The following is a 24,411-nucleotide window of genomic DNA, read 5'->3' on the forward strand; positions in this document are numbered from 1 at the left end:
AGAAGTGCTATCTTATGTGCCAGATCTTCTCGGGTTAAGCCGGTTCTCTCAGTGTAGACACCCACAGGCTACCTTTAACAAGACTCAGTTTCCTGGCTGGCACACCTGTGATTCCACTTGATAGGAGGACTATAGCCAGGTGGAGTTCCCACCCCCAAGATGGGGTATCAGCAACGTATCACACCCTCCATTTCCCAGCCTCCCCCCAACTCCCATCATACACATGGACTCCTGGAAACTGCTTTGCAATTGAATTGCCCACAGTCATGAGTAACGCCAGAAACCTGGGGACAGGGAGGAGTGGGAGGTGGTAGAGGGCAGACAACCCCCAGACAGCAGGGAAAGGCTCAAGCAGTCGGTGCTCTGAAACCCATGCATGTGAGAGACCAACACTGACTTCCGAACTCCTGGCTTTCAACTGGCCTACTACATGGAAGATCTTTCCCTGGTCGCCGTACCTGTCTGCCCCTGTCTCTCTGCCACTCTCTCTGGGGCCTTGCAAACATATAACATTAGTTTGCTTTTTAATTTTGAAAAGCCACCATTTCTTCAAAAAAATATAAAAAATCTTAAGAAAAAAAATAAATCATGGTGAACCCAATAGATGGAAATGGACATTTGCTTTTGTGCAGAAGTACAATCATGTTTAAGAAATGCTATCAATTTTAAAAAAAAGCAGAACAGTATGTAGAACATGATGCCATCTCAGGAACTGCACGGACATACTCATTAGTTCCTTGATTAAAATGTATGCAGACTTGGTGAGATCCAGAAGTATCTCACCAAGAAGCACTGGTAGGGGCCATCCCCAGGAGGGGCTGAAGGCATTCCCTTTGTGCTTTGAACAAAACAAGCACAGAGTATTACCTATTATGCATTTTACTGTGAAAAGCCCTGAGAAGACTCTCATTCTCTAACTGGCCATGGCAGTTAGGTACTGGTGACTATGGTTAGGTTATCTTGTTGTGAGACAAGAAGGCTTCTCCTTTCCTGGAAGATGGGGAATACAAATGCGGGACTAAGTTAACCTAGAAAAAAGACATACCGAACGAGACAGGAGTCTTCATCTCACAAGGCCTGGGTACCAACATCCCCCGTAATGGGACTGTCCACCAAGAACTCTGAACTCATGGCATTCACCCATTCTACCAATACTTAATCTCCAAATAAGATTAACAAGCACCCGCCTTTCTTCCAGACCATGATGATGGAGCTGGTGATGTGCTGGGGCCTGGTGTACCCACGTTGGCTCAGGAGAGTCAAATGTTCCTTTCTTTAGGAATGCCGTTAGCTGGATGTTAAACAAGGACACTTTGAGATGACACAGAAACAAATCACATCCCAATGCCTGCAACAGCAACCACTACACTGAAAGGATGGTGTTAGTGAAATCAGTGGAGCCAAAGACAAAACAGGGCTCCAAATGATGAGTACGAGTTGTGTGGGACGATAAACAGTCTAATGGCTGTAGATCACACATCATATTTAATGACACATTGATTAGGAAAACAGCAGAGTGGGATGCAGCTCTGTCAGTTGGCCATGGCAAAAGTCACTGGAACACTGTGGGAGGAGACCCAATTAGCTGAGTGGAATTCATCATGAAGAGCAGGCACAGTTTGCTGTGATTTATAAGCTGTGTGCTGCAATCATTATAGTCATAAAATTTGTAACCAATATATGGACGTGTATAGACATGTGAGTATATTATACAATGCATGCACATGTGTGTGTACGAACATAACATCATAAGCCGCATTTCCAAGTTCTGATCAATGACAGCATATATGGTGGTTCTCTCGGACAACTGCCTCATGACATCGCAGTTATCTTAGTACTAACATATTCTATAACAATAAAAGCACCTAACAATGCATTCCTAAATGCCTCCTTAGTGCTAAGACATATGGGACTATACATGTGTGAACACATACATATATATATACACACTCACAGACATTTCTAGTCCCAAGTGGCTTGCACTCTGCTGCCTCAGAATTAACTTCCTTGACTCTACTTTCCTAATCTGTTAAAGCAGCATAAAGTCACTTCCCACATGCCTTTAAGGATCAAAAAGAAACGAAGTAAGCTACAAACAGGTTACCAATATATTCATCCTTCCCTCCCAGACAAGGCTGATTTTTTTTTTAACAACTGCTCCCAAGCAAGTATCCTCTTGTCTTTTTGCTTTCACACAACTTTAAACTCTTTATTATGGCAGGAGGAAGTGCAATTCAAAGAGCCATGCGGAGCTGAAAACAGCTTTGTTCCCAACTCTCCCTGAGGAGGGGAGGGGGTGTCAGTTCTCCACAGACCCTTTCAGGGGCTCACAGGGGCAGTTCCTCCATATCCCACTGACTGCCAGAGGAGCTAATTCGCACCTAGGATTGCTGGTGAGGTTGTCTGAGCCCCCAGTGTTTTCTCATCTCCGTTAACAACAGAATCCTGGTGGACCTGCCATTTCTTCACCCTGGGTGCAACTCCAGGAACTTCCTAGAAGACTCGTTTGAAGTCACAATTAAATCTTATCCCTTTAGAACACAGACTACACACCTTTCTGGGTGTAATGAAATAAATTAAAAATGTACGGGCCTGGGGGTAGATCAAGTCTGTATTAAGATTTCCTTCTTCCATTCCCAGGCTCCAATATTCAAGCATCAATAAAGCACAATCATGAGACTGCCCCTCGCAAAGGTTTCACATCGGCTCTCAGATTCTCACTCCTCAACTTTGAGTCAGCCAGGCACAGGCAGTGTACAGGCTCAGCTGCAGATGTGTGCTGCTTGCTGGGAGAACCCACCATCACTGACATGTGGCAGACCAGCATCCTGAAACCTGCTACCGCTGGTACCCCTCTCTAGAAAAGGGATCAGCCATGCCATGTTCCTGGTCAATCCTCCCGGGTCTTAAAGCTCTGAAATGTAAAAGTTACAAGATACACTGAGACCTGGGGAAGTCACCAGAATGTTACAAGACATAGCTGTTTTGTGTGAATTTGACTCTATGCCAGCTAGCAGAGAGTGACATGGGGACTTTCATTGTACCCTTAAGAGAACATGTACATGGGATTTTCCATGACTGCTGAAGGCCTTTCATACCCACCGGCTCCACACCTATGGATTCAATCCACACTTGCCCACACTGTGTGGTTAGGTCTCTGATGATTGCTTCTGTACTGAACACGTACAGACACTTCTTCACTTTGCCATTATCCTACATATCCTAATATACTACAGCAGTAACTTAACTTACAAAGCATTTTCCTTGCATTAGGCATTATAAGTAATCTAGAGAGGATTCCAACAATATGGGAGAGGGTGGGCGTCCCACAAAGGAGTTCTTTCAGTTAGATGTTTGGCTCCAGCCCCTGACTCCAGCTTCCTGCTAAATGGAGGCCGAGGAACATAGTTCAAGTTGCTGGATCCCTGCCACCCACATGGCAAACCTGGACTGAGCTTCCAGTTTCCCAGCGCAGCTCCCACCATTGTGGGCACTTAGGCAGCAAATCAGATGAAAGACTTCTGAGATTTTGGTATAGGGGGATCTTGGAACCAATGTCATGAGTACCAACAGACAACTGATTGAACAAGAAAGCTGTGCCATTCTCTATCCTCCCCACTGATGGGCACTTAGGTTGATGCCACAACTGTGCTACTGTGAACAGCACTGTAATGGACATGGGAGTGCAGGTAACACAATGACTGAACACGTAGCCAGAAGTGATCTTGGTTGTAGAGGGACTCATGTCCTTCTGTCCACCTTTAAAATTCCTAGCAATTGTAACAGGTCCTTCATTTCAGAACTGTGTGAGATCGTGACTCCGTAATGAAGCCGATCATCAAACAAGAGCAATTTCAGAAATACCTTCCCCTTGTCAGGTGCTGAAAACACAGACAAGTGACACCTGAAGGAGCTCGCAATGCAAAGACACACCTTCACTCACTCATACACGCACACACACAAGAGAGGGGAGTACCCAATGAACCTGCCAAAGAGAAACTGCCATGGGAAGGCATCAGATTGAAATGGCATTACCAGGAATAATGTCACGCAGCCAAAGAAATAGATACCCAGAGATGCAGAGGGAAGACAGCCCATCCCTTACTACCACGGATTGCAGGTACAAGCCACCTGCACCATGGGGAGCCATGACACGGCCAGCCTTTCCCACACCACCACTGTCACCAGTAAGCACCATGTCCTGGATATTCTCCATCTGCCCCAGCTGCCCATCACTCCCCACCCTCTAACTACACAGATTTCCTGTTATGTATAGCCGGTCAGGAAGGCACTAGGGGGCAGGGACAGAAAGGAGATGCAGAGATATTTCTTTCCCCAAATGGCAATCCCAGTGGCCCTCTGTGGCTTCAGCACATCTCTTGTCATCTACTGAGTCTCCTCTGCTCTCAGACACTGTATATATGACCACTGCAAAGCCTAGAACTGCACCATTGTAAAGACATTCAGTTCCTGCCAGTCCTTCCTTAGCTGGGTAGCCCTAACAACCAGCCCACTGTTCCCACCCACTTCACCAATCCACTTCCATAAAAGGGCCTCTGCTGAGCCTCAGTCTGAATCTCAGAATAAGCCCCAACCCCAGGGTGGTGGCACCTCCTGCCAGAGCACATCAGAAACCTATAACTGCTCACCTTCAAGCAGGGGCGCTGGCATTGTAGACACAGCACCATTTGAATGCCTGCATCCCTAATCCAAGTGCCTGGGTTCGAGTCCTGGCTCTACTGCTGACTGCAGCTCCCCACTAAATGTGTACCATGAGAACTTAGGTGCTGGCTCAAGATGTGTCCCAGGCCTGGTGCAATGGCTCAGTGGCTGAAGCCCTCACCTCACACACACCAGGATTTCATATGGGCACTGGTTCATGTCTCAGCTGCTCTAATTCCTATCCAGCTTTCTGCTTATGGCTTGGGAAAGCAGTGGAGGATGGCCCAAAATCTTGGTAACCTACACCCACATGGAAGACGCTTCAGTTCAGCTCAGCTCTGGCTGTTGTAGCAACTTGGGCAGTGAACCAACAGATGGAAGATCTTTCTCTCTGTCTCTCCTCTCTGTAAATCGGCCTTCCTAAGAAAACTAAGTCACTCAAAAAAAAAAAAAAAAAGACGTGGGTTCCTGCCACCCATTAACAGACCTAGATTGAACTCAAGACTCCCAGCTTCAGACCTGCACTATTTACGTCCAACAAACCATTAAGAGGCCCTCATCCAGAAGGATGGATAGCTGAAGAAACAATGAAGCTGGGCCATTCCCCAGGGCCACACCACGGCATACTAGACAACCTGGCCTGCAGGAGGTGGAGAGCAGGTACCCAAAAGAATGAATGTAAAGCAAACCAAAAGCAAGGAGTCATATGGCTTTAACTGAAAATCAGCTATCAGCCTGAAATACAAAAAGACCAGCTATTAAACAGGCTAAGACAGACGTGAAAAAGAGAACAGGAACCACCTGTTCTGGGGAGGCCAAGAGAGCACCCAAGTGAGGCAGCAAAGGGAAGCTGGCCCTGGGCTGTGACTCACACAGCCTACTTAGCTGGGAGGGCGAGGCGGAACTGCACCTTATGACATGAGGCCTGACTGTAGTGACACTCAGCACTTGCCTGGAACCCAAGATGTGGCCTAGTGGCATGGCCTAGTCCCAGAAGTACAATTGGATGGGCACTCCAGAGGCAGCAACCACACTGGAGGACCTGGCCAGACTGAACCCTGAGCTGTAATCCAGGGGAGAAAAGAAAAAGAAAAAGAAAAAGAAAAAGAGAGTAGCTGAGTGCCATTCCAAGGAGAAAGGCAGAAGCTGGGAGGCAGGTTCAGCTGGAAAGTGGTTGCCTCCTGGGCACCCAGCAGCAAGGGCCTGCTGCCCAGGCCACACTGGCAAGCCCAGGACTGTTCCGTTCTCTCCGGGTCTCCCCAGGGGTTACAGTGGAGCTACAGCAGCCAGGAGAAGGGGCACAGGGAGCCTGATGACCATTTCAGAGCCATGCAGGGAGACTGGCAGGTCTGACCCAGTGGCAACGGGTCATTAGGAACAGGAAGGGCAGCACAGCAGGTACTGGCCCAGCAGCTCCTGTGCAGCACACGACCACGGCAATTAGGCTCTGCCAGGAATTGTGAGCTCCATGGTTCTTAGGCCAGATCCATAAAAGGTTATCAGCTCAGCATCTGGAGCTGTGGCACAGTAAGCTGTGTTGCTGCAAACAGGTCAAGCCACCACCTACAACGCCAGTACCCCATATCAGAACACCAATTTGAGTCCCTGCTGCTCCACTTCTGATCCAGCTCCCTACTAATGCACCTGGGAAAGCAGAGGATAAAGAAGCCAGAGCCCTACCACCTATGTGAGAGACCCAGAAATTCCAGACTCCTGGCTTCAGCCTAGCCCAGACAGGAAGCAGTCATCTGGGCATGAACCAGTGGTTCTCTATCATAAATAAAACATATCTTTCAAAAAAAATGTTACTAGTTCAACTTGATCCCTTAACCAGGAACCCATTTCTCTAAATCCCACAGAGGAAGGCTCTCAGTTGGAGAACTGCAGCATTTACATTTATCACGTGCAATGTCACCCACATGCTGTTGTGTCTCCCTGGGAGCTGCTCCCACCGTGGACCCCTAATTCAGCAAACTGCATCTTCTGACAAGTCCGTCTCCGTGCACAGTGCATCTGCAACACATGTGGGAACTCTGTGACTGAGAGGAAAACATCATGCATGCTTCCCAGTCAACGTTTAAGACTCAACTGTGCCCATTCCTAGTCTTGGCAAACCAGGCTGTTTTGAAACCTGGCTTTATTCATCAGTAAAACAGAGTCGAGTGTAAGCAGATGAAGGTCCCAGGCAAAATCCTGCCTGTGGCCTGGTTTTATGGAGTACAATCACAGCCATGGGGATGGGATGGGCTGCTGCTGCCTACGAGCTACAATTGCAGAACTGAGAAAGGCAACACAGACCAAGGGGATCCACAGGCTTGCAACCCTGAGTCTCTCTACAGAGAAGGCTAGCCAAGCCCTGAAATCAAGGACCCTGTAAGAGGCCGGACTGGAAATGGGAAGTACCAGCACTGGCGCACTTGAAGCCCTCCTTCACGGAATTCCAAAGAGTTCGTGGAGAAATGAGATCTAAAGATAAGATGAATTTTTGGTGCAAGGAAATTTTGAAATCCACATACATACAGTGTTTTGAGAATATGCACTTCCCATGTGATTCTGGATGGTCCATCCTACTTCATTCCTGAGATGACAGGGATTTCCTGACTTAGGCCTTCTTCTCCACTGATTGGAGAACATCATGTCTCAGGCCTACAGTGAGCTCAGGAAAACATGGGGACCAGCCTCCGCAGATGTGGATGGCCAATTACTATTGTGGTCTAAAGCTATGTTTATTGTTATTATTATTATTTTAACATTTATTATTTATCTTAAAGTCAGAGTTGGAGGCATGGCAGGGGAAGAGCAGTAAGGGTAAGTGCGGGAAGAAAAACTGGTTTACTTCCCAGATGGCTGCAACAGGGAGAGCTGAGCAAGCCAGGAGCTTCATCCAGGTCTCCAACACAAATGGCAGGGTCCCAGGAACTCAGGTCATCTTCTGTTGCTTTCCAGGCACACTATTACGGAGCCAGATTTGAAGTGAAGCATTTGGGACTCGAATCAATGCCATACAGGAGATGCCAGCATCACAGCAGCAGCTTAATCTGCATACCACACCAGCCCTAAACGGTACCTTCTCTAACAGTCACAAGTCTATCCATACACATTTCTGAATTACCAAAATGCCCAGATTCTTTTCCAAATGGACACTGTCAGGGCTGACATTCGCCTGAACAGTTAAGACGCTGGTAAAGATGTGTCTCCCATGGCAGGTGTCACCTTCCTGCTAACGCAGATCCTGGGAGGCAGCAATGATGCCTGGAGGAAGTGGGCTCCTTCCACCTGTGTGGGAGGCCTAGGTGAACCCTTAGGCTCTGGCTGAGCCCAGCCCTGACTGTAACAGGCATTTGGGGAGTGAACCAGCTATGCACGCATAATGGCTCTCTTTCTGTGTCTCAAACAAAAAATTGGACATCGTCACCCAGGTTACTATACTGCAGCATTTAGGCAATTGTTTCTCCTGCTCTCCCTCTTCCTCAATTGTCTAACTTCGTGTTTGAGTTTGATGCAACAACTGTTGTGAAACTGCATTCATCCACACACACCACTCCTTCAAGTCTGCAGTGAGACCTGCCTGGGGCTGTTTCCCCTTGTCACTGTGACAGACACACAGACGCCGGTCACAGGATCCTGCAAGCTAGAGGGAAGCAGCACTGCAGAGGACTTACACAAACAGACAGGCAATTACACAAATGATGTGCATGGAGAAGAGCAAGCGATTCAACAGGACAGCCCACGCACCTGGGCAAGAGCCATAAGGAAATCCGGCTAGCAGATTCCCCAGGCCTTACTCACCTTCAGCCCCAACCCAGGCCTCAGGAGCAGGACAGACCCACAGATGCCTCCTGAGCAGTCCAAACAAATCAGAGACAAACAGCAACTGCCCTTAACCTCATGCTCTTGCCATTGGGCAGCTCCTTCTCTTCCTTAACCAGCTCTGGAGTCTCAAAGCCCACAGCTTCTTTCAGCTCATCCCACAGGAAGCACAGGGCTCCTCCTTGCCTACACCTGCTCCAGCCCCTTAAACTCATCATAAGTCAAGACTGAACTTTCTTGATCTTACAGCCCAATAGTTCTCAACGAAGTGTAGGAGGTTTCCCACCCGCTAACAGTCTTTCAGCAATGGCTAGAGACATTAGTGGTGGTCACAAACAGTGACAGGGAGCTGCTACTGGTATCTGGACTAGAGATCAGGACGCTGCTCAACACACCACAATACACGGCAGTCCCAACAGACACAAAGAAACAAGTCACAGAAGGAGCTCTACCACCCACCACCCCATGTTCAAACAATGGAGTAGTTGCTTGGGAGTCCAACTGTTGCCTTTGCCATTTTACTGGCTTGTTTCTTTTTACTGAAGATCATTCCCTTTTTTATGATGTATATGATTGGTAGATAGAACTCCCATCTGTTGATTCACTCCACAATACCCACAACAGCTGGGCTTGGGCCAAGATAAGGCCAGAAGCCAGATATTCAATCCAGGCTCCCATATGAGTGGCAGGGACCCCATTACTTAGCCATCACTGCACTGAGTCAAGCTGGAGCCAGGGCTCAAACCCTGGTCCTCCAATGTGGGACATCTCCACCACTAGGCTGAGGGCCCAATCATTGCTCAACCACCTTAAACAGACAACTCCAAAGCCAATCACCTTTCTGCAGCCCTGTTTTCTCTTTTATCAATAATGATTCCAACCCCTGGTCTCCTGTGGGTTTCCAAGAAATCCTAGTTTCCTTGTCTGCTTCTTTCCTGTCTCATGTTCAGTGACTTCCATGTTGTAAGTGGGTAGAGATGCACAGCCCACTCCCATTTCTGCCTTCTTGTATCTTCATGTCCACCACCAGAATCCAATCCTTGAATAAATGAATCCTCCAAGTCAGAATGACCTTTCCTTAGGGAAGAATATATTTCACAATGTTTTCCTTACTACTTATTTAGGCTTTCTATTTTGTTAGTGTTCAAATGCCTGCTAAAAATTCATTCTTTATGGGACGCTTCCTTAGACAAAGGGCCCTGCCTAATACTCAAGCAATATCATTCAGATGCTGACTCAACCCCACAGTGAGTGCAAAGAGAGACAAAAGCCAAGTGCATACTAAAGCCTGCTATGGTTTGGACATTGTTAGGGGTGACTCCCAGTTGTCCCTGTGACAGGTGATGGCAACTCCAACAAGTAAGGGCCTGGTACCTGCTCCCTGTCCCCTCTCCGGTTCCCTGTCCAGCCATGCCACCTCTCTTACCACAAGGTAAAACAAGCCAAGGTTCACCAATGGCTGAGCCACGCTGTCTGGACTTTGGGTCTCCAGAATTGATGAACAGAATGTAAACTGGCTGAACTGAGTGGTGGCAGTTGTAGGTCAAGGTTGGACTCCACTGAGCATCTTTGCTTTACATACTATATTTCATGATAATAATGGAAACCAGGCAAGTGGACTAAGCTTATTCTACTTATTCTTTTAGACCTCATTTTCAAGCATTTTTCTTTTCAAATGTGAGCATTCCAATTACTTTCAGAAACTAAAGATACATACCCACACCCGGAAAGAAAGTAAAGATGGCTCCTTGGAAAACAGCCTCTGTCAACAGCCCTGGCCCCTTGAACAAACCACAACCCCTCCTGGCAACAAGGGCAGCCACTCCAAAGGGTAAGTGGGCATTTACCCATGGCTGCTGGCAGGGCTTGCCGTTAAATAGATCCTAACAATTCTGCCTTTCAGCCACCAATCCGACGGGCTTTCCTTGGCATGAGTGGTGCTGGCTTGGCAAAACACCCAATTGCGCAACATGTTAGAAATGAATGAAGCCCCAGGACTGCCATATACCACATTCGGTAGCAAACAAGTTGTCTTGGTCCTGAACGTGGACATATACATTCATTTCAGATGCTTTTCTCCATTAAGATCAATAACAACAACCAAAAAAAAAAATCAATGCCTTATTTTCCTGATGAAAGACTTAGTGTCTTATTTAGCTGCTTAAGATGGTGTTAATTAAAAAAAAAATGTAGAAAATGAAATCTACCTTCTGGAGACTTAATACATCAAATTAAAACCTAAAGTTAGGAAGTGACTTAGTGTACCCAGTATTAACAGCGTGACTGACTGTCAAGTCATTCCCTAGCAGTCCTTTCCCTAAGCAGCCAGCTCCTCCCAAGTACAGGGCAGGTTTACCCATCCTTGGCTTTTCAGAATGCATCTCTTCCCATCTTCACACACCTGCCTCCTTTTTCCCGTGGGGCCCAGGTGGCATCTTTTTAAGCTCTGTCTCATGCAGCCCACTTCCAAATGCTCCACTAAATTTCTGATGTTTCACAGGAACTCTACAAGCCACCGAGCACACCAGCAGGAGGGCTTACGGAGGGAGCCTAGCATACAAACTCAGTCATGGGATCCTGGAATGTTGGGAAAAATGATCTCATAAAGTCAATGGACCAAATGAGCCCATCCCACCCAACCAGCGGGACCAAAGAAGGACATTCTAGCTTCCAAAAATTGATAACAAAATAAGCTTTCTACTTTTTTTTTCAGAAGAGCATGACTTTAGGGGAAAAAAATCACTCATTTTGAAAGTCAGGAGTTAGTGAGATCTTCCACATGCCCAGGGTCAGGCCATAGCCAGGAACCCAGAGCTTAATTTTAGTCCTCGACAAGGGTGGCAAACACCTGAATTATCATCAACTGCTTTTCCTAAGCCACTAGTAGGAAGCTGGCTTGGAAATGCGAACAGCTGGGACACAAACAGGCCCCGTACAGGATACTGGTGTTCCAGGTGTAGCTTTTTTTTTTTTTTTAAGATTTATTTATTTATTTATTTGGAAAGGCAGGAATACAGAGAAGAGGAGAGACAGAGAAGATCTTCCATCCAATGGTTCACACCCCAAGCGGCTGCAATGACTGGAGCTGAGTCAATCCGATCTCAGGAGCCAGGAGCCTCTTCTGGGTCTCCCACGCGAATGCAGGATCCCAAGGCTTTGGGCTGTCCTTGACTGCTTTCCCAGGCCACAAGCAGGGAGCTGGATGGGAAGCGGGGGTGCCAGGATACGAACTGGTGCCCATATGGGATCCCGGAGCGTTCAAGGCGAGGACTTTAGCTGCTACACTATTGCACCAGGCCCCCAGGTGTAGCTTTATCTGCTATACCTTAGCACCAACCCCTAAACTTGTCCTTATTAGTCCATGATACTGTTTTGGCAGTAGGAACAGACTAAGACAGGTCCAAAGCCTAGAACACTATCATCTATTTGGAGACAAATAAACAAGGCTTACTATGCACTTAGGGTAATCATAAGCAACCTCAGAGACACAAAAAGCCATGTCTGTTCCTCTTCAGAAAATTCACCATCCATACAAGGAGCCAAGAATCACATGCAGGAGCCAGGATTTAACCTTGCAGTTCAGAACCCATGAATCACACACTGCAGTGCTTGGGGCCGATTCCCAGCTCTGGCTCCTGACTCTAGCTTCTTGCTCTTGCAGGCTCTAAGGCTGCAGATCATAGTCCAAGTAAGTGGGACCCTGCCACCCATGCGGGAGAGACCTGATGAAATTTCCAGCTCCGGGCTTCAGGTTTGGCCCACCTTCAGCCACGGTAGGCATCTAAGGACCAAACCAGAGGACGGGAGCTCTCTCGGCCTCTCTCACTGCTTCTCTCCCTCACTCAGCCTCTCAAACAAATCAGCAAAGAAAAAAAAAATGTTTGAAGGAGCACATGCATGAGGCAATTATAACAGAAGATGGTTATCTAGTGCAAAATGCTAAGGGTCACAGGAACTAAGTGCCTCCATGGAGATAGTCAGGACCTTGCACTCAAGAGGGTGTGGGCTGAAACTGCAAGGTCGTCTCGTACTTGCATTTGCTTCTTCTTCCCTAGGTTATAACGTCCTCTGAACACAGCTAATTTTTTAAATACCACCTACATTAAAGAAGCTGTTGCTTCTGAAATTTAGGCCTGCAGAGGATAGTTCATATTCATTAGGAAACTTCTAAAACAAGATGCATTCATCCAATGCCTGTAACATACTTAACAAAATCAAAGTACTCCATACTTCTAAGCCTGCAACAGGCTGCTTCCATCCCCCATCTGCAGCTCGATTTGGCAAGCATTCTTATCTCTTTGAGCCACATGAGGGGTGAGAAGGAAAGCAGATTGATAAAACTGCATCTCCAGGAAATATTCTGCTTGTGCTAACTCACTTCCTGTCCCAAACAAATGAACCAGATGCCTGAAGGTCTCCACATGACGGAGCACATGATGGAGCTCCAAGTAAACGCATCTCAACAGCAAACGGAAACACCAAGCCTCTCCCATCTATACCATCTGTGGTGACATTTACAAAGAACAGAAATGACCTAAGTCAGGGTAGGCCCTGCCCTGGGTCCAGGGGTGCTGCTCAATGTCCCAAGGGAGAGGCAGTCCTGAAAACAAAACTGCCCAAGTTTCCAGCAGGACAAGCAGCACTTCCTCTGCTGAAAACAGATCCTATGTTGGCAAAGGCAATACCCCAAAAGCCAGTTTTCCATGATCCATTCCAGCTGTGTGCTAGACATTTCTGGCAGGCCATGCTTTCCATTACACAGAGCAACAGCTGGAGAAGAACCTCTTATCTCAAACACCTGGGACCACAAATGCCTTAGGTCCCGGGGCTCTTCAGAGCCTGGGATATTTCCTATTGATTCACCAGTTGGTAATTCCCAACCCCAAATCCCAAATGCTCCCAAATCCAACACTTCAGCAGCATCATGCCAGCTCTGAAAAAGCTTTGGATTTGGGAGCACTCAGCATACTGGATTTTTGGATTGGTGATCAAGTGTAGTATCAACTGCACCTCAATTCAAAAATGGAGCCATCGAATACATCCCTCTGCACAAGAATAATCAGGCCTTTCTGACAGAAAATAAGATGTGTTCTAGAAGAGAGGCCACAATCAGAGCCACATGTACCTGTCACACCCTGCCAAGCTTATGCGAAGGGAAGTACCCCTGACATAAATTCAGCACGCACCACAGCCACACTTGGAGTTTTTCTAAACTTCAACATCCCTCATTCAAAACGGAGGGTGTTCACAAAGGAAGAGACATCTCCAAACACACATTAGGCTGCTGAATCAAACACAAGTCCCCCATATGAACATTGGCAGGAAGGTCCTAAGATCGTTTCTCGGAGGCGAGAGCAACGTTTAACAGCCACAGTGGGGTCTGCGAGTCACCCAAGCTATCAATGTCCCGAGAAAAGAGCAAAGAGACACCACTGTGCATCACACTTGAGAGGCACTCCTGGGGTTAGTTACCATGCCTTGTGACTGTCCACAACTTGTGTGCTGAACAAGGATGAACAACAGCCACAATGAGCAGGCCACCATCTCACATGTCTGTCTCCTGCTAACACAGTCCGTGGGGGCAGCACTAATGGCTCCAGTGACTGGCTGGGTATCTGTCTCCCACATGGGAGACTTGCATTGAGTTCTCTAATGCTGAATCCTCCAGGCTTTGGCCATTGAAGACATGTGGGGGAGCACTTCTCTCTCTTTTTTTTCCCTCCTTTAGTTTTCCTCCTCCTCCTCCTCTCTGTTTCTTTCTCTCTACATCTTAACTTTTCTTTCTTTTTAAATAAGGAAAAAAGGACTAGCACTGTGGTATCACAGTTGAACTACAGCTTACAACACCAGCACCCCATATGGGCACCAGTTCAAGTTCAGGCTGCTCTACATCCAATCTAGCTCCCTATTGTACCTGGGAAGGCAGTAGAAAATGGCCCAAGTGCTTAGGCCCCTGCCACCACAGGGGAGAAGCTTCTGGCTCCTGCCTTTGACCTGGCCACTCCCAACCACAGCCATAGCTGCCATAGGGGAGTGAGCCAGCTATGGAAAACCTCTCTGCCTCATTCACTTTTCCTCTTTCAAATAAACAAATCTTTTTTTTAAAAAAAGACAAGTTATGTTAAGTTTTAGACTTTTTCTTTGTAAAGTCCCATCTAGCAAGACAAATCAAGAGTTGGAACACAATTATCTTTTCTTGTTTTACCAAAGAAATATTTACAACTCAGAGAAAGTTATTTTATGACTAAGTTAAATGAGGTAGAAAACTCAAACTCCTGAGGCAGACATTGTGGCACAGTACATTAAACTGCCTCTTGCAATGCCAGTGCAGATGTTGAGTTCCAGCTGCCCAGATTCCAATCCAGTTCCCTGCTAATGTGCCTGGGAAGCAAGCAGGTGATGGCCCAGGGGTTTGGGTTCCCACCAGCTATGAGGATGGAGTTCTTTACTCCCAGGTCTGGCCTGGTCCAGATTAGGTTATTGTGGTCATTTGAGGAGTAAACCTCAAGACAGAACTTCTTTCTGTCACTCTGATATCAAACCAACCAATTTTATATCTTTTTCTAAAAAAAAGCCAGATGCCAACTGTTTTTTCATTTACCTTTTCCTAAACTGCAAAAGTTAAAGGAATTTATTTGAAAGTTAGCAAGGTAATACACAAATTTATTGCAAATAATTATAATGTCATAATTTTTTGCAAGGCTAAGAGTTGTGTTCTATTGTGACAATTCACCCTCAAAAAACCAAAACAAAACCACTAAATACCACCTCCCAAATACAATCCCCAATAGCCCTGTTTCCAAGGTAGCCAGATAAAGGGCCACTTAGAGGAATGCGAAGCTGCTGGTCACTCAGGGCCAGCCCAAGGGGCAGAGACCAAGCTCTCACACATTACATCGCTCAAAAGTTAAATAATAATGAAAGCATTTTTGCAAACATTCTAAAAGGCTAAATTATTAACTTTGGGGATTGGGCAAACTGATGGATGCCACATGCTAACACCATTCACCACCGTGGGCCAGCCATTTGCAGAAGACAGTCCTACTATGCCACTGAGGCCTTGGGGAGCTCCCATTACCCAGGTCAAACTCAGCTGCCACAGCCTGGGCTTCAGATGAAATCCCTCAGGGAGTGGTTGCTCTTCATTCCAAAGCATGTGCTCCAGGGTACTGGCATCCAGCCGCTGCCCACTCAGCCTCCCTTAATACCAACTTCATCTGGCTTCTGGAAAAGAAACCTGGAGTGGGGCATTTAGCCTAGCAGTTAAAACACAGTTAACACGCCCACGTCCCACATTACAGTGCCTGCATTCAATCCCCTGTTCTATTCTCAACTCTAGCTTTGTGTGAATTCACACCCTGGGAGGTACCAGGTGATGGCCCAAGTACTTGGGCTCCTGCCACATATGCAGGAGGCCCAGATGAAGCTCCTAGCTCCAGTTGCAGGCATCCAAACTGAACCAGCACATGGGAGCTCTCTTTCTCTCTCTGCCTCTCAAAGTTTAAAACATGTATATAAATGTGGTGACCTAATGGCTAAAGTCCTTGCCTTGGAACACCCTGGGATCCCACATGGGCACCGGGTCTAATCCTGGCACCCTGCTTCCCATCCGGCTCCCTGCTTGTGGCCTGGGAAAGCAGTCGAGGACGGCCCAAAGCCTTGAGACCCTGCAGTTATGTGGGAGACCTGGAAGAGCTCCTGGCTTCTGGCATCGGATTGACTCAGCTCCAGTCGTCAGAGCGGCCGCTTAGGGAGTGAACCATTGGACGAAAGATCTTCCTCTCTGTCTCTCCTCCTCTCTATATATCTGACTTTGCAGTAAAAATAAATAAATCTTTTAAAAACACAAACCCATACATATAAATGAAACTGCCTAACTCTATGCAGTGTAGACAAAGGAACGGGCCTGCCTTGATTTTGTCTTGAACAAGCCAGCTGACCTGCTGGAACATCAACTAGGTGCAAGGGATGAGAGGACAGGCTGAGCACTCAGGCACCTTCCAATACCAAGTCCCTGAGGCTCTGGGCTGCCCTCACCAAGGAAGTCAGTCCCCTCCTGTCAAATGGATGCCCTCCTTTTTCTCGCAGAAGAAAACTTCTACTAAGATTGGCTTTATTAAGTCGTACAAAATGCATGCAGCAGTCACCTAGAATCAAAGCCAAAACTTCCTAACACATTTCCCCACAGATACAAACAATGTAACCTTGACCCTGTCAGCCTCATGACCTCAGCTGGAATCCAGCCGAGAGTGGTTCTGCATCCCCACCTAATGACCCTCTTCCTCAGCCTCACCACCCTTACATCCCCAGATCTGGTATATGATTTGAAGGGGCTACAACTTGGCTAGGAGACAAGAGGACAGACATCACACCATCTCTGATAGAACTGTGAACGGCTTCTGGGACCAAGGTGTGAGAGCTTCTGGAACCAACTCTGCAAGGTGACAGTGGAGCTGCCATGGCTTTGTAGGGGCATGCCACGACTGGTGGGACACAAGCCTGAAGTAAAAAGGGCATGGAACCCAAGACACTTGATTCCATGTTCTTTGGCCTCATTGCCAATAAGAACCTCCACTCTCTCCATTCCTGGCCGATCAGAACCCAAATAAATCATGCTGCCCAGGTAGAATGGAAACAAACTTCCAGAGCAGGCGAGTAAGGATTCAACAAAATGGTTGCTCACTAACACTGCCATGTTATCCCTCTCAGCCCACAGCAAGGATTATCAGCCCTTCCCAGGAGCCACAGGTGTGTGTATGTTTGGTCAGGTGCTGCTTAACAACCAGGAGACACTCAGAATTGAATCCTCAGGTGGGTGCAACGGTTGCCAACGTCACAGCTGGCACTTACACAGATCTCCATGATGCAGGTCAGTCATGCAATGTGGCCTCTGCTTGCAGGCAAGCCATCAACAGATAAGACAAGCACACTGCTTTCAAGGCGCAGCAATTCCAGTCTAAAATATCCACAAAAAGTACAGAAAATGCAGACAGCAGTAACACAGGTGTTTTACCTACTTTCTTGATTGTGCACCACTGGCAGCACAACACGGTGCCAAGCTGTTACCACAGCTACTAAGGAGCAAGATTCTTCCATGTCCATTCTAGCCTTACAGGACCATGGTCACATAGCGGTCCCTCATGACCACAATATCATTAAGTGATGTCTGACTGTGTTTGAACTTTCTTGTAAACTTTTACATGTCTCCTATCAGAGCACCATGAGTCAGAAATGCAAAGGAAAAAGTCACACTGGACCCCACCCTCCAAGGCCAACCTGGTGGGTCAACTCCTCTGTAGCCTGTGTGCGATTCCTACTTATAGAGAGAAAGCATGCCAGACCAGACCATCTCACCTCCTTCCTCCTGACACACACACACACACACACACACACACACACACACACACACACACACACACACACACACTCCTGCAGGCCACGGCAATCCACTGATCTGGACTGGGCCACTTCTTGCTTCAATTAGAATGCTAGAGATTCTATGCCCAAGGAAGAATGCTGTAAGTCTGGATTATTAACTTCCAATGGCCATCCAAATCAGTGGAAAATATTTAATGCTCCACTTCTCAGTTTTGTTGAAAACTGATGCTGTGCTTAGAAATTTCAGTTACCATCCTCATTACTGTGCAGTCACAGAAAATACAAAAGCGAAAGCTGTTTTCACTTTCATGAGCTGCGGCCTCTCTAACCTACATGTTTATCTCTAACATAGTCATCCTTTACTGAGGGCCTAATGCATATTCAAGTATTTTTCCAAGGTGCTCTCCATACATTGAGCTGTTCAGCTGTTCAGTTAATCACAGCATGCATTTACTGAGTACCTATTAAGCGCTATGCATCTTAGGCACAGAAATAAAAAACGACAAGCAAGTCCACAGTCATGACCCCATGGGAAAAGCAGATAAATAGGCAATTACTATGCAATGCAGTGTCTGCTGAGCTGGGAATTAAAAATAATATAGAAGGCGGTGGTTCCATGTCAGATGTGTAGAGCTGCCGTCTCTCCAGCAACACCCTGCAAAAGTGGCCATGTCCCCATTTCCAGAAAAAGAACAGCACAGATCCTCTCTAGGGCACACCATCTTGCTAGCCAAATGGCATCAGCAACTGCATCCTTACTGCCACTCAAGCCCCGATTCTGGGCTCAGTATTGCACGCAGCTCACTACATTAGCTGATTCGGGCGTAAATCACCCACGCACCTGGTATTCTACCACACAATGCACACCCTGGTGAGAAAGGGCCGCAGTGTTACCCAACCAGAACCACAGATCACACCCTGAAGGGACTCCCAAGTTGGCTACAAGGAGCCACCCAGGACTACTGATGACAGACACCAGGACCAAAACATGGCCTGGGCCATCCACCACTGTGGAACCACAGCAGCATGTCAGGCAAGTCAACTGGCTCTTCGAAGGCAATGATGGCTATGGAGAGGTTTCTTAAGTGGGATCTGGGCCTTAAGAGCATGTGAGGTCAGACACAGAGACTGGAAAGACCTGCCTCTCAGGAAAGCCTTTATGGAGAGATGCCCAAGAAGCTCACGGGTCAGGCTGAGCGACGGCCAAGGGTGTAACCAGAGCCTGTTGGTGGGGTGAGCCAGGTGCAGCTGCCCACAGTGCCAGCTGATAAGAGAGAAGAGGGCATCTTGGGGCACTCAGTAAAGCAACCCAGTACAAAAGCAGATGAAGTAAATCATATGCACAAGAGCTCCCAAAGATGATGACACATAACAGAAGCAGTTCCTTGTTCAACCTCCAGGATAGAGCGGAGACCCTACAGGAGCTCCTGTGGTCACCCAACATCCTCCAGAGAGTGCAGGTCATGTCCTATGCAAGGGCTTGCTCCTGTTGAAAGCAAATGCCAGTTCAAGGGCACAGCTGCAAGCTGCATCACCCGGCACGATGGTCAAACCATGTGCTATCAGTAAGCGGTCTCCCCACCCTCCCCCAAGTGTTCAACAGAGCATGAACACTGAGATGCAGGCCAGTGTATTAGCCTGCCTCAAACTCCACATGTCCTGACTAGGCCTGCGTCGTGTGTTAGATGCTATACACATCGCAGCCATCAAGTAAGCACCAGGCTTCTTATGGCACAGATGAAGTTGCTGAGGGTCTGAGTGGCCAAGTGGCCTGCTGAAGCCAGCAAGTAGCAGAGTTGGGTTTGGGAGCAGGATGTCTGTCCAGGGGTGTCCATCCATTCTCTCTGCTGCAACTGTCATAGTACCTTACAAAGTTCTTAAGAGCTGACAGATTTTACAGGAGTCCTGCAATACACTCAGACTGACACTCTCTGTCTCTTTCTCACTCTGTCTGTCTGCCTCTCTCACACACATAACACACATACTCCCTCAGTTTTCTAAAAGTTTGATAATATATTGTATTCCACTTCTTTAAAATCCAGCTTCACCATGGCCAGTGGTGAGGCATAGCAAGTAAAGCGGCTGCCCACAATGCCAGTTGCCCTATGACACCAATTCAAGTCCAGAGCGGCTCCATTTCCAATCCAGCTCCCTGCTAAGGGCCTGGAAAAATGATGGAAGATGGCCCAGTGCTTGGATCCCTGCACTCATGTGGGAGGCCTGGATGAGGCTCCTGGCTCCTGGCTGGTGGCTTTTTTTGTTGACCAGCCTTGACTGTTGCAGTCATCTGGGGAGATGAAATCTCTCTCTCTCTCTTTAACTCTGACTTCCAAATACATAAATAAGTCTTCTAAAAATACCCATTTTCTATCTTCTAGTTATAGATTTTTGTCTCAGTACATTTAGAAAGTGAGTAGTGATTATTCAGATGACTGTTAAGATATACGTAGCTGAAGTCTTACATCTTAGACACCTGGTCTCTTAAGACTCATTCCTTACCTGCTTAAAGGTCATAACATTAAAAAAATTATGCACAGCCAAATGGTCAACTATCTGCCCGACTCCATTCTCAGCCTCTGAGCTCCTCATCTACCACCAGTCTTCATGACCTGAGACATCACACAAGCAACGTCTTACACACATGACCCTTCCACATCAGAATGTTTTCAAAAGTGGCTACACCCAGGAACACTTTAAAAATCACAGGACTTGGGCCTGGCATGAGAGCCTAGCAGTGAAAGTCCTTGCCTTGAACATGCCAGGATCCCACATGGGCACCGGTTCTAATCCCGGCAGCCCCGCTTTCCATCCAGCTCCCTGCTTGTGGCCTGGGAAAGCAGTCGAGGACGGCCCAAGGCCTTGGGACCCTGCATTCGCTCTAGGCTCGTGGCTTCAGACTGGCTCAGCTCCAGCTATTGCAGCCGCTTGGGGGAAGTGAACCAGTGGATGAAAAATCTTCCTGTCTTGCCTCCTCTCTACATATCTGCCTTTCCAATAAAAATAAATGAATCTTTTTTAAAAAAAATCACAGGACTTGAAAAATCTTCCAGAAATATCAGCCATGCATCCCACATTTTGGTTTAAAATGATAGCTACACAAGATAGAGAGCTATATATATATTTGATTCTTAAAAAAATTCTCAACTCCCAGTTTTTGAAAGCACTGCTTGCAAATTGCTAGGTCACATACATTATTTAGTAAACAATTTGTCAATTAGTCTTTCATAGTGGGGAGAGAAATCACACAGAGAAATGAGCACAGAGCCAAAATCAAAGAAAGCGAAGCACTAGTGACAAATGAGCAAAACCACCTACCTCACTCCTCATCCCACCCACGCAGCACAGATCACACATCACCCTTGCCAGCTATAGGAGGCCGCATTTTGCTTCCAGCACAAAGTTCTATAAAAAGATCCTCATAAAAACAGTCAATACAGTTAATCTACCAGTTACCAACTAATTTAGACTTTCTCATTGCAACAGAATTGATATCATCAAGCCACACTCCAAAGACTTGACATATATTCTTCCTCTAGTCCCAAAGGAAAATTCCCCAATCACTCCTCTTGCTGCAAACCACAGAAACAAACTGATTTCAATGCAGTTAAACCACGTATTTCAACGGCACACCCTTAAACCGGAATAGATCAGTGAAATGTGATTTATTGAGAACTTTCCTTCTGACTAAAACTCCACTACAGCAAGCAAGCGACTCCCTACACACAGGCTCCATACTAGATACACACAGGAATAGTCCATACCAGAAGCTTTTAAAACAGGGCTTTCATTCTGCAATACCATCGGACTTTGCAAAACTGGAGTTATGCTCAGCTTTCGTAATTCTCATTAGGTAATCTAGGGTGTGGGTGTTTTCAAATGTTCTCTCCACGAGGAAAAAGGAAACTTTTATCAGCACATCAGGTGCGCATGGAAAAACACAAATTTTCATACACACATATTAAGTAAACACACACCGTTCTGCTGGTTTAAAGGTCCTTCTGCCTAGCTTCGTGCAAATACACCACAACCCAATTCCAGTCCAAGTGGGATGTTACAGACCTGGATTTTCTGTTCAAGCCAGAGGCCACAGTGTACAGCACTCAGAGGAAACAACCATCAACTCTTCAGTTATCTGCCCCCAAGAAGTTATTATTTGTTCCCCTAGAAACTCAAAGATGTCCCACTGAGAATCACAGCTCCTGCAGGCATGCAAGTGTGACCTGAATCCAGATAGCCACATTAGACCCTCACCGGTGTGTTAAAAATTCAACATTGCAAATGAAACCAAGGCAGCCACCCACATCAACCAGGTAATTAAAATCTTGGTTGGAAGTGGTTCCAAAATCCAAGCCCAAGGTCAACAGCTGGCAAGCCTCCATGTGGGACCCACAAGTACCCGCTCCTGAGACAGCGATCAGCCAGGAAGAGGGTAGAAAAACTGCAAAAGCCCATTCGCTGGTTGTACTTCCAGTTGAAATCCCAAGTTAAGAGCTAACTGCAGCTGCCAGGAGAACCTTGGAACTGGCCTGGCTGTCTGACGTTCAGGACGGACAAAGAGTTAGTGCAGACAACACAGTTGTTCTAGTGCGGGACTCCCAGCCAATCCACCACTACACGATGCAGCAGGGCTGGCACAGAGGCACCCTCTCCTCCATCCACCCTGCCCCGGATCAGGCAGTGTATTTCTGCTCCCCACCAGGACCCTAGCTGGTTGACAAAGTCGGCTCCGTAATGTGAGCACCTGCAAGGGTAGGGGAAGACACATTCCGCATTTGTTCACTGCCCACAGCCCATCACCCAGTTCCTTGGCGCGACCCCGCAGCGTGCATTTCCCGCGCCCCCTAGTACCTGCCAAGTTCCTCGCCAGTGTCATAGTAGTCATCCACGTTCTCCTGCTTGAACACGGTCATGATAAACGGCCGCGCCTCACCAAAGCCCAGCGTGCTTCAGCTGTTTCAGCTGCCTGCACGAACCATTACCACTGCTCCTGCGCCTCCGGGGGCCCCTCAGGCATGCCTTCAGTCCTAAGAAAGAAAAGAAAAAAGAATAACAGTAATAAAATGAGAATAAAAAAAAATAAAGAACAGAAAGCAGACATCAGCCCACCACCTCCAGAGCTGTCCCTTCCAGGGGGAGAGCGGAGAGGCACACCCTTTGTTAAACCCGGATCAGGGACGCCCCCTCTAGCTCCAGCACGCTCCGGGCCACCACACCAGGTCCCGATCCCCCAACGCTGGGCGGCAGGCACCCATTCCACCCAGCTCCGGAAGTAACCGGCCTCTCCTTTCTCTGCACGCAGGCACGCACGCCCACCTCCATCCCACCTCCAGGGGCGCCGCGGAAGAATGAAGCCCTCGCCCGGGCAGCGTGCTGCCGCGAGCATCCCTCGCCAGCCTGCTGCTGCGGGGCGCCCCCGCGCCACCTCTCGGCTCCCGCACCTCTGCGGCCACCCCTCACCGCTTCCCTCAGCCTGGCAGTCCCCAGGGGCACATTCCAGGCGACTCCCTCCCCGTTACCCGGCCAGCGGCCACCCGGGGGAGCAGGGGAGGGAAGGGAGCGGCCGAGGAAGGCGCGGTCGCCCGCTCCGGGTCCCGTGCCCCGACACAAAAGCACCAAGCCCGACCCTGCACCACCTGTTCCGGCTCGGTCCGTGCGGCTGGAGGCTCTTCCAGCAGCGACCCCACTTCTCTCCCCAACCCCTGCCCCCTAGGCCTTCCCCGAGGCGCTGGGATCTGCCCCGGCAAATAGAAAAAAAACCTCTCGCGGCACGGCAGCAGCGAAAGCCAAACCTGCGGCAAGGCCCTGGGGGACCGGGAAGCCGCGCGTGGCCACTCACCCGGGCGCCCAGGACTCGCCGGGTCCCTCTGGAGCGCGGTCGGAAGCCGAGCACGGGCGCTGAGCCCGAGACGAGCCGGGCGGCGGCGGGAACGCAGCGAGGGCGCGAGTCGGTGGGGGGAAAGGGGAAGCGCAGACACCGCGCCGACGCCCCGGCGCCGCCTCCAGACCCCGCGGCCGCGAGGGTCGCCGTCTCCCCTCGGCAGCGGGAACAATGTCCCCCCCGACGTCGGCTCCTCGGGACTCTTGGGGTCCCGGGCAGCCTCCAGGCTTCTCGCCGCCTTCCGGGAGGAGGCCGGCCTGCGGGCGGCCAATGGGGGACCCCGCGGGCGGACTGGCGGCGCGGCCCACCCACCTCGGAGCTGGCCGGGCGGCCGGCGCTGCGGGTTGTGCGCGCCGCTCGCTGCTCCTCCCCGCCCGGCGCTCGGCGCTCCCGGCTCGCGGGCGCGCTCTACCGCGCACACCCCGCACACACCCACTCGCTCCACGCCCACGCCGGCGAGGGAGGGCGCGCGGCAGCCCAGGAGAAGGCGTTCCACCTGTGCGATTCTTTGGTCCAGCAACGTGCGTCCAGGGCTACCTGTGCGTGAGCTTCTGTCGGGGAAAGCGCGGAGAACAAAACAGGTTTTGAAAGATCTCTACCTTTCAGAAGCCTACAAGGAGATGGAAAGCTAGATAATAAGCAGCGTAAACGAATCACTTCAGATGGTCTTAAGAGGGATGGGT

General features: G+C 48.6%; 1 protein-coding gene across 3 annotated transcripts in view; it reads right to left on the bottom strand.

The window, feature by feature from the left end:
- Positions 1–24,078, bottom strand: part of DAPK1 (death associated protein kinase 1) — a 159,054-nt gene extending 134,976 nt beyond the window's left edge. Inside the window, exons 1-2 of one of the 3 annotated variants that reach the window (XM_040963334.1) lie at positions 24,041–24,078; positions 22,699–22,874 (exon numbers count right to left, since the gene is read on the bottom strand). In XM_040963334.1, coding sequence (XP_040819268.1) covers positions 22,699–22,760 — 62 coding nt within the window. In that variant the 5' untranslated portion in view covers positions 22,761–22,874; positions 24,041–24,078. Of the gene's footprint in view, positions 1–22,698; positions 22,875–23,174; positions 23,315–23,686; positions 23,955–24,040 lie in introns of those variants that run through there. The other 2 variants (XM_040963332.1, XM_040963333.1) reach the window with 2 other exon arrangements.
- Positions 24,079–24,411: the final 333 nt, after the last annotated feature.

Source organism: Ochotona curzoniae, unplaced genomic scaffold, assembly GCF_017591425.1.
Source record: "Ochotona curzoniae isolate NIBS_2020 unplaced genomic scaffold, NIBS_Ocur_1.0 scaffold_3208, whole genome shotgun sequence".
NCBI classification, from domain to species: Eukaryota; Metazoa; Chordata; class Mammalia; order Lagomorpha; family Ochotonidae; genus Ochotona; species Ochotona curzoniae.